This window comes from Impatiens glandulifera, chromosome 6 (genome assembly GCF_907164915.1).
Source record: "Impatiens glandulifera chromosome 6, dImpGla2.1, whole genome shotgun sequence".
NCBI classification, from domain to species: Eukaryota; Viridiplantae; Streptophyta; class Magnoliopsida; order Ericales; family Balsaminaceae; genus Impatiens; species Impatiens glandulifera.
The window spans coordinates 4,249,363-4,260,449 of NC_061867.1; the positions used below are offsets into that span (position 1 = coordinate 4,249,363).

An 11,087-nucleotide genomic window follows, 5' to 3' on the forward strand; every position below is an offset into this window, starting at 1 on the left:
AAAGTGTAATTTTATATTTAAAATTTAAATTTAATAAAGATAAAATAAAAGTATTTTTATATTTTAATTAAATCAAAATAGCTTTTATCGGCACATAAATAAGAGATTTGAGGCATATATAATATAATTATATATGTGCCACCAAAATACTACCCAATACAATTGACAGTGAATTTAATGTAACCAACCATACATTAAATATATGAAGTTATTGGAGTCACAAATCACAATATGAAAAAATAAATAATAAAAGTATTTGAAAATTTTCAATAAAAAGAAGAAAATTATTGCAAGACCTCAATAATGTAAGAAAAGGAGAGAGTAAGAAAAAGTAATATAAACCATTTTACAGTCCCTTCTTCAACCATTCTCCTATCTCTCTGTAAAAAAACAAATTTTGAATTCAAATTCAAATCAAGGCTTCTGAAAAAACATATTAATATTGTTGTACAGCACAACAATAAACATATTTGAAAATTTTTTTTTTTTTTTTTTTTTTTGTATGGATCCAGTTTTCAAATATGATATCTTAAAGATAAATATGACAGAAAGGGTATTACAAAGAATGGAAATTTCCTAAACATCCTCTTTTTTTGTCGAAAAATATGAACAATTAATTTAAATTAGTCTACCTTATAAAGTAGGAATTGTAGCACCAGTATAAACCCTTTTTATATGAATAATTACTCCTGCAAAAGAAAAATATGAAGATTAAAGCGAGAACCAAATTTCAATTTGTAAATCAAATTTGACATTTATATAATGGTTACATATAAGAACATCGACAGAGACTTTCATTCAGATGTGTAGGTCGATTAATCCACTTCCTAGCACACCATGAGTCATAACTTCCTCAACTGACTTCTCTTCTAAATTATACAAAATAAGTCTCGAACCACCCAAGGCAATCACTACTTGTTTATCACTCTTTGAATAAAAAATAGGTTTCACAGGGCTATAAATCTTATTAAAAAAATTTGTTGGTCTCAACCAATGTTCATTCTTCCCGCCATATTTCTTCAGCAAAAACAAATCCACAGTTGATAATTCGTAATGATAACTTAAAGAAAGACATCCTTCTAAATTATCCAAATATATATAGTCATAAGAACCGCGGTACTTCGGCTGTGGAATTATTCTGTATATCTCTGTCCCAAGATCAAAGACAACAAGCAAGTCTTCCTTTGAGGAGATCCAGTGTAGAGCTCCACCAACTATGGAATCTCTAATGCTCTTCCAATTCGGATAGTGAGCAAACTTATCTAGCCTACGCCACGAATTTTGTCTCAAACTATAAACCTTAAACTCATATTCGACAATTTTTCTTCTACCATAGAGAACCCCAATTCTTACCACCTTGTAATCTTCATTAGTGTTATAATCGTAAGCAATTCGATACTTATACGATAAACGGTGAAATCTTCTTTTTGGGAAATCTTCATTAGTATTATCGTATGGTAATTTTATAGACTTTCTGGTTGATGAATTCTATAAAAAGACATCATTGTGAATGATACCAGACATGCAAAGCAAACCATTACAGGAACCGCCAAGGTCAAATCCCTCAAAACTTGATGGAATGTAATTGACATTCACCGGTTGAAGAAAATAAAAAACCTCCCGACAGTTAATGTCATTAAAAAAAAACGTCCAACAGTGATGCGAGTAGGCAGGTAGATAGTAGGCAGGTAGAGGCTAAGGTTGCTCTTGATTTGAACTGATCGTTTAAGATGCAATTTGACAAAATAGGGACGGTTGATAAGGGCAAACCAGGATTTAGACACATCTAAAACGAAAAAGATCTTAACAGTCAATCGACAAAGAATCACTTCTAGAATCCCACCCGGTAATTTTTACAAACAATTTTTGCTTTCAACTGTTGCAGGTAAAATCAAATATCGCTTAGAAGCCAACAAAGGATTAGAAGAACTCACCAAGGATTAGGTTTAGAATGCTAAAGAGCCGTGAATTAAAAAGTAAAAAAATGATGGGCCTAATTTTATTTTATATTTTAGGATTATTTGGGCTTACCTCAAGCGTCGCCGAATGAAGGGCCCATAAAAGTGAATAATTTAAGCGCTATATTCTGAATTCGAATTATTATAATTAAAATAAAATTTGAATTTTTTAAAATTAAATTATAAAAACAGTATATTTGTAAAATTGAGGAATAATTTATAGAATTATAAAAGTTAACGATGAAAAGAGATAGAGATTAAGAGATTAAGTTAAGAGACAGGGTGGGGGTGGTGGCTAGAGTGGAGGTTAAAAAATAGAATAAAAAAATGATTTAATTAGGTTAAAAAAAAAAAAGTTTAGAGAATATAAATACGAAGGAATTAAGTTTAGAGAATATAAATAAGAAAAAATTATTAAAATTATATAATATATAATAAAATAAAAAATAAATTCCGTTATTAAAGTTATAGGATGCCACCAAAATTATTTTATTATTTATTTATTTTTTAATGGTTTTATTTCAACCATTTCTTTTTAGGTTCTTATTATTTTAATAATGCAGTAGAAAAAAAGAGTTAGTTACATATTATTTTGATATCCAAAACATAATATTATAAATTAACTAAATTCTATTTAATAATACTATAGAATAGTCACATGAAAGAAAGACTAACAAACAAAATGAATAATTTATTTTCCTAACTATACAATCCAATATTAAATAGTTCTTAATTATGTTCTATTTATTTAAAAAATAAAAACAAAAAAACAAAAGAGAAAACTATATATTACAATTCTTAGCGCTCTTTTAAACATCTCTCCATTCAATTTTATAGTTCACTTTTTCTTGAGTACCTTTATAATTCCTGCAATATTAATTTTCTATATCATTGACAATTTTAAACTAAGCAGCTGTGAAAATTAAATCTCTATTTACTAAGCATCCATTTCTTTGAGGTAAAAATATTCTAAGTTTGAAACATATTTGCATATTTAAAAATAAAAATAAAAAATGCAATGATGGGACATAAAAAAAAAAGTTAGAAAGAAGATTGAAAATAATAAAATAAAAAGAGTGAGAAAAATAAGATTTTGCTTTTAAAAATATATATAAAGAAGAAGAGAAATTTTAGTTTTTAATATTATTATGAATTTTTACAAAATAATTGATTGATAAAAGAAAAAAAATGTAGGTTATTATCTGAGATTTTTTTTAGATTTTTTTTAGGATAATTATTAATGTATAATTTTATATTTATAATTTAAATTTAATTATAGATAAAATAAATGTATTTTAATATTTTAACTATGAGTAAGTCCCTTAAATAAAACAGACCCTGCCCAAGACAAGCCCATAATATTTTGGGCTTGGAAAAATCACCTTCATAACCAATAAACCCACCTTCTCATTTTTATTCACACGAAAGAGACCCGATATATAAATATTTTTTTATTATACAAGTGTTTATATATACTTTTCGCACAATGAAGGAGGAGTTTAATAAGTATTTGTTATTATACAAGCTGTTAAAATTATATATATATATATATATATATATATATATATATATATATATATATATATATATATATATTCATGAGGTGAGATTAATAAGTATTTTGTATTACACAAGTTGATATATATATATATATATATTTTCATGAGGTGAGATTAATAAGTATTTTGTATTACTCAAGTTGATATATATATTCACACATTCGGAGGAAGCTTGATAACTATGTTTTATTATACGTTGCTAAACCTTTATTTATATATATATAAATTTCACACGAAATGGAAGGTCTTGAATTAATGTGTATTAATCAAGTTGTGTATATATAATTCACACAAAAATGAGGTAGCTTATTTTGTTTGTTATACAAGTTGATTTATATATATATATATATATATATATATATATATATATATATATATATATATATATATATATATATATATATATATATATATAATATGGAGAAGAGGTTGATAAGTATTTTTTATATGGTTAAGGATATATGAGTCACCCCTGCTCGTGACCAGTAACTCGGTCTAGACTCGAACTCGGTTTGACTGAGCTCAAGTCGAGTTTGAGTAGCTCGGTTTTGTAATTGAGCTCGAATTTGAAATTTATATTTTTGGTTCCTCACATTATAAATTAATATTATAAATATTTATAATATATATATATATATATATATATATAATATAAACTATAAACATTCTTCACACATTTTCTTCTTTTTCCTTTTTCCTCTCTTACAATAGAAGGAACAAATAGATCATCCACATGCTAGATCATTCACATTCCAAACAAAAGAGAGAAAATGATCTCAAATAAAATATGTAAATTTAATTTTTGAGTTCGAGTACTTAATCAAATATATATAATGCTAATTGAGTCAAAATCGAGAATTATAATACCAGCTCGATTCGTTTACACCCTAAACATGATCATCCGATTCCATTCAAAAACACTTTGAGATTGATTTTTTCCATTAGGATTCACCCCAAATGGAGGATAGCTTCATAATTATTTTTTATTATACAATTAAGTTGACATTTATATTTCACAAGAAATGGAGGAGAGCTTGATAATTATTTTTTATTATACAATTGACAAATGACATCACATATATATATATATATATATATATATATATATATATATTATATATATATATATATATATATATATATATATATATATATATATATATATATATATATATATATATATATATATATATATATATATATGAAAGCTTGATAATTATTTTTTATTATACAAGTTGATCTTTATATTTATATATATATATATATATATATATATTTCACACCAAATGGAGGAGAGCTTCATAATTATTTTTTATTATACAGTTGACATATATATATATATATTATATATATATGAAAGCTTGATAATTATTTTTTATTATACAAGTTGATCTTTATATATATATATATATATATATATATATATATATATTTCACAAAACTATACAATTGAAATAAATGACTTTCACTTCAATAATTGAAGTGTTTTAAGTTTGAATCAAACATTTGATATTCGGTTTTGGTCTCCTTAAACACTAATATTGAAACAATTAATAAGATTGTGATTTTTGTTTGTTTTTAATAAATAAGTTATTATAGATAGTTAGTGACAAATTGGATTAATTGTGAAAATTAATTCAATTGAAAAAGAGATGTTTTACTGATTTGAAAGTGTCAACAAAGAGGTTCTACATTCCTAAAATAATAAATAGTATTTGACTAGTTAACAAAGGTTTTGTAAACTTAAAAAAAAATCATCATTTAACATCTCCAATAGGATTGGAATATAAATTTAGTAGTTACTTACTTTAAACACAATATACATATTTATAACATTCATTAAGTAAGTCAATTGTTTTTTGTTTTTGTGTTTTACACATCTTTTAATTTAAATGAATAATTATTATTAATTTTGAATTAATGAAATTATGAATTCCTTATTCTTTAATTCATCTCAATCTCAATACTTCTCAGAATGCTATATCTTGCAAGTCATTACATGCAGTAGGTAGGTGATCTTAGTTGTTAATTCGAATAACCGCGTAAACTAATAATAATAAAGAATGTGAAAGAATAAATACAAGATATAATGAGGTTCGGCCAAACTACCTATATTCTCGGGAGTGCCATCAAATATATTATTTGGCTCGGTTAAAACTCTATATTACATGGTATTTATAGAGTAGTATATTAGGTCACAAAAACTAAACTACTCTAAACTTAATTAATATATATACGAGGCATATACAGAACATTTGTAATGTCATTTTTGTCCTTAAAGATTTAAAGTAGGAAGTTGTTGATATTTGGTATGAAATAAAATTATAATCCAATATAAAATTATTCTTAATTCTTCATGTTATATTATGTTATGTTATAATATATTATTCCTGTAATACTAATATAAAAGTAACTTTTTCTTTAGTAGGCACAAATGTACGTGAGTTCCAAAATAACATTTGAGAGAGAAATCAATTACCATCATGGTTGATGCAGCTCTAATTAGTGGTTTGCTTTCAAATTTGGCACCTCTCATTAAGGATGAATTCTCGGTGTTTTGGAATTTTAAGAGGGAGGTTCAAAATCTATCGAGCACGCTATCTGCAATTAATGCTGTACTTGAGGATGCTGAGAGAAAAATCTTGCGGGAGAAAGACAAACAAACAGAAGATTGGTTGCGAAAACTAAAAAATGTATTGTATGAAGTTCGGGGCATCATGGATGAATGCACCTTTGAAGATCTTCGTCTTCAAGTCAACAAACGTAATGCCTCCTCTTCAACCCAAATCCAGGTAACCAACCTTATCACCCATCCTTTTAGCACTACTAAGATGCGTCACAAAATTGGTCACAAAATTAAGGATGTTCAAGAGAAACTAGACCAAATTTCTTCAGAGCGCCAAAAGTTACATTTGCATGAATCTATTAATGACTCAAAAATAGTCAAGTTTACTAGTAGTTGGCGTGAAACCATGTCTCTTTCTAGTTCTAGGAAAGTATATGGGAGAGATAAAGAGAAGAAAGAGATTATTGATATTCTACTCAATAAATCTAGTGCTTGTGTTGCTACAGAACTATCTGTTCTGCCCATTGTTGGAATGGGGGGTCTGGGTAAAACAACACTTGCCCAAATGGTATTCAATGACAACAAGGTTTCTAAGCATTTTGATACCAAATTCTGGGTTTGTGTTTCTGATGAATTTGATATTAAGTTGGTTATCAAATCCATCCTAGAAGAAAAGGGAGAAGCTTGCTTACAAGAATTACAGAAAAAAGTTAGAGATAAGCTGAAAGGGAGGAGATACTTGATTGTATTGGATGATGTTTGGAATGAAAACGTGGAGGCATGGGATCAGCTTAGATCTATATTAGATTGTGAATCAAATGGTGCGTTCATAATTACCACGACACGTAAAAGAAATGTGGCAAAAATCATGGAAACGATTCAACATTTTGAATTATCGTCGCTCTCCGAAGATGATTGCTGGCTACTATTCGAAGAACGTGCATTTGAGCATGGAAAACCAAAACATCCGAACTTAATTAATATTGGTAAGGAAATAGCTAGAAAATGTAAGGGTGTTCCTTTAGTCGCCAAGACATTGGGAAGTCAATTGGGGTTTAGTGAGGACGAAAAAGAATGGTGTAGAATAAGAGATAGTGAGATATGGGAAATATCCGAAAATGAAAAATCTATCATGCCTATTCTAAGGTTGAGTTACTATGACCTCCCTTATCATTTGAGAAGATGTTTTGTATTTTGTGCTATATTTCCCAAGGATACTAAAATTATGAAAGAAATATTGATCCAATTGTGGATGGCCCATGATTTAATTCCTCCCGTTAAAAAGCAAGAAGTTGAAGATGTTGGGAATATAATTTGGAAGGAGTTGTGTTGGAGATCTTTTTTTCAAGATGAAAAAGAGAACACATATGGGTATGATAGAGTTTATACAACATGTAATATGCACGATCTTATACACGATCTTGCCCAATCTGTTATGATAGATGAATGTTATACTATGAATGCTAAGAAATCAAGTGATGGTTTAGGACGTGAAATTCATCATGTAACAATAATGATTGATCAGTTAGATAAAACATCAGTCAAAACAGTTGTTTGTTCTCTTAAGAAAATAGGAGGGTTGCAATCAATAATGCTTGATGGCAGAGATGATGATGGAAATGTCACAAAGGAGATTTTGAATGTCTTGGAGAAACTTCCGTTATTACGTGTCCTTGAAGTAAGACGCCATTTGAAATTTAAATATATACCTCATGTGCAACTTGCACATGAAGATTTGCGTTATGTGGGATGTCTAAAACATCTTAAATACTTAGACATTTCCTTTAGTCTAATAACAACGTTGCCTAATAGTATTTGTGATCTCTTAAACTTACGGACTTTGAAACTCGAATCTTGTTATAACCTTGAAAGTTTGCCCAGAAATACGAAAGACCTTATTAGCCTACGACATCTTTATTTGGAGGGTTGTGATGGATTAAAATATATGCCTAGAGGGATGGGGCAATTAAAACAACTCAAGACGTTAAGCTTGTTTGTGATAAGCGAAAAAATAGATCACTGCCAACTAGATGAATTAAAAGAATTAGATATCGGGGGATCATTGAGAATTAAGAACCTCGAAAGAGTCAGTGATGTATCTATTGCAAGAGGGATAAGTATGGCTAAAATGTTGAATATCAGTAACTTGGAGTTGAATTGGGGTTTTATATATGCTTTTGATGCTGATGGACAAGAGAAAATAGGCGAACTTCTAGAGGTTTCAACTGGGAGGCTGAAGATATTGAAAATGCGAGGTTACAAAGGTGTGAATCTCCCTAAATGGGTGGCAAAGTCATATCCTTCTCTAATATGCCTTGAGCTTAATGGCTTGGACAATGTGAGTACTATTGCTAGTAGTAGTCATGCCAATGAAATGATAGTAGTATTCCCTTTGTTAGAGAAACTTGTTATTGATGAAATGAAGAATTTGAGTGAATTGGTGCCGGGTAGCTGTTGGAGTCCCGGAGCATTCCCTAATCTACACACGCTGAAGATATCCTACTGCCCAAAGCTAGGGGCCTTGCCACCTCATCTCAAATCACTCAAGGATGTAACTGTTAAAGGTGAATGTTCGAATGAGTTGTTTTATAGCATCTCAAATCTTAGTGCTCTCACTAAGCTCCATCTTTATAAGATGGATGAAAGAAGTGTTTTATTTGGAGCTGGTTATATGTTTGCTAATGATGAGATGCCATCATCATCGTCATCGTCAAGTAATAATAATAATGAAGCACAATTAGGAGGAGGAGGAGTACGCTCAACTTTCCAGTCTCTTCAATCTCTGAATATCTGGTGGTGCAAGAAGTTAAGGCGTTTGTTTGATTCGGGAATGATAATGGAAGAAGAGAAGCAACAAAAGCATCATCATCATCTTCAAGCTGGACAAACAGAAAGAACAAGAGGTCTCATGAACTCTCTCACGGAATTGCATATTCGTAATTGTCCGGAGTTGATGATATCAGTTGAGGAATTTGGAAACCTCAATTCACTACAGAGTTTGACTATTGAGAATTGTCCTAAGTTGTTGGTGTCTTCAGAAGAAGCGGACGATGTTATGGCATTCCTACGTTCCCTTCGAACCAGACTTGATCCTGGGAATTTCTATACAGATTTCATCATAAAGGAATAGTAGAAGAAAAAGTCAATTAGAAGGAAGGTACTTACAAAAATAATAACAATAATTATATTCATCCATTAATTAATTGCATCATCTATTATTATTATTATTATTAATTATTACTAATTAAAGACTTGTAATTTGTTGACATGCACAGTGAAGTGAGGTCATATATATTTTGAATAAAGGAGTGCAACGAGAGCTCGCATTACAACCCGCTTAAACACAAATCGCATATATATATATATATATATATATATAATAACCTCAACGCATATAACCTAAAGAGTGAGTAGCAGACTCAAAAATGTAAGTATATTACTAAACTAAAGAAATAATTATATTATTGATTTTGTAATGCTTTCTTAATTAAATCTTATTGACTTGGTTTTATGAAGTTCGCAGAAAAGAAAGACCAAGACCAAGAGCAGAGCATATAAGAAAATTTGGTAAGTACCTAAACAATTACATTCTTCCATTGCAGGGCTCTGTTTCTGTGATTTTATTTTTAAACCAAATATTTATCATAAATATAATTCTAACTTTCTATCGAATATGTTGTTTCTTTCACCATCTGGTTTCCATTATCCATCAAACTTATTAATGTAATTCCATATTCACACTATATCGAACATGTTATTAAAGTTATCTACTCCTTTTTTTAAGATCAGGTTGATCACAGTTGCAATCTGAATTCCAACAATTTTGACCCTCGAGAAAGTCGAAAATGGAATTGTGGATAAAATAGATCGAGACTTTCGACTCTAGACCAAGCATCGTTGCTCTTAGATACTAACTCCTTCCACACAAAAAACATGTCTGCTCATTCACAACTGTGTTAATTTGTTGGCGACCGATCTCTGAACACTAGATGTTGTGGAGCTAATTCCTCAACAACCTGACCTCGAATATGTGCTGTGGTAATCAAAACTTTCCTATAGAGAAATCATGATTGATTGGTATTTTTGTATTTCTTTTTCACATTCTCATCATAAAATTCATGGATGATATGTAGATGTTGGTTGAAGTTACTTCTCATGCATCATCGTTTTAATTCTCTCATATATACCTTATTTTATACACATAATTCTCACAACTGAATTAGACAGGTTCATAAAGCAATGAACCATGAATGAACTTGTAAAAATGACTTATAACTCACTGCAATTCTTTTTTTTAGAAAAATTATAGGATTCAAAATTTCATTGTGACAAGGATTAATTGAAACTTAAAACTTCATATACATTTAATTCCATTGAAATTATAATTCCTAATTTCAAGTTATCAAACAAGGATTTGGAATTGAACCCCCAATTCAAGAATTTTCAAGTTGGTTTTACTCCCTTTTGCAATAACAGAGTCGAGTTGTAAAGAAGTTCAATGTCGACTCCTTTTTCAGTATGAATTGTATTTACCACATCTTTGACAATATGTTATGTTGAGGATGAATTTACAATATTACAAATATGATATATTTATGGTACACAATCTTGGTACAAAGAAATGATATATTTAACCCAAAAAAAAAAAACTTATATATTTTAGTGTATAAATTGGTATTAGAAAATAAGATATTATCACACAAGAAAATTAGATATTTTATTATGAAAATACAATTAAGAAATATTCTAAAAATATTTTAGAAACTCTTTGAAAATTTTGGACAAAATATTGATATTGACATATATAATTGAGACTTATTTAAATGTGCAGTCTGACACTTTAGAAAACCAAGTCTTTGCCTTGAGAGTATCGTTTATTTGTGAGTTGTGTGTGAGTTTTAATTGTGAGAGAATCATTGCATGTAACATTTTTGATAATAAAATTGGGAGTCTCTTGTGATTCGAAAGTGAATATAGATATGTTTTGTCCGAACCACTATAAAT

At 28.9% G+C, this 11,087-nt stretch overlaps 2 protein-coding genes across 2 annotated transcripts; one reads left to right on the plus strand and one right to left on the minus strand.

Annotated features, from left to right (window-relative positions):
• Window positions 1-798: 798 nt before the first annotated feature.
• LOC124942947 (F-box protein CPR1-like) lies at window positions 799-1,592 on the minus strand. The gene is made up of 2 exons (XM_047483516.1): window positions 1,536-1,592; window positions 799-1,488 (listed from the first exon to the last, which is right to left on the minus strand). Exons 1-2 carry the CDS (start codon window positions 1,590-1,592, stop codon window positions 799-801), a joined length of 747 nt encoding a protein of 248 aa, XP_047339472.1.
• Window positions 1,593-6,000: 4,408 nt separating this feature from the next.
• Window positions 6,001-9,213, plus strand: LOC124942948 (putative disease resistance protein RGA3). The gene has a single exon (XM_047483517.1). The coding sequence runs from the start codon at window positions 6,001-6,003 to the stop codon at window positions 9,211-9,213; it is 3,213 nt and encodes a 1,070-aa protein (XP_047339473.1).
• Window positions 9,214-11,087: the final 1,874 nt, after the last annotated feature.

Bases quoted from the DNA above. Each gene is read 5' to 3' on its own strand.
- LOC124942947 (XM_047483516.1), bottom strand. From the start codon at position 1,592: ATGTCAATTACATTCCATCAAGTTTTGAGGGATTTGACCTTGGCGGTT. The intron at 1,489-1,535 runs GTTTGCTTTGCA...GTCTTTTTATAG, and splicing joins CCTTGGCGGTTCCTGTAATG to AATTCATCAACCAGAAAGTC.
- LOC124942948 (XM_047483517.1), top strand. From the start codon at position 6,001: ATGGTTGATGCAGCTCTAATTAGTGGTTTGCTTTCAAATTTGGCACCT.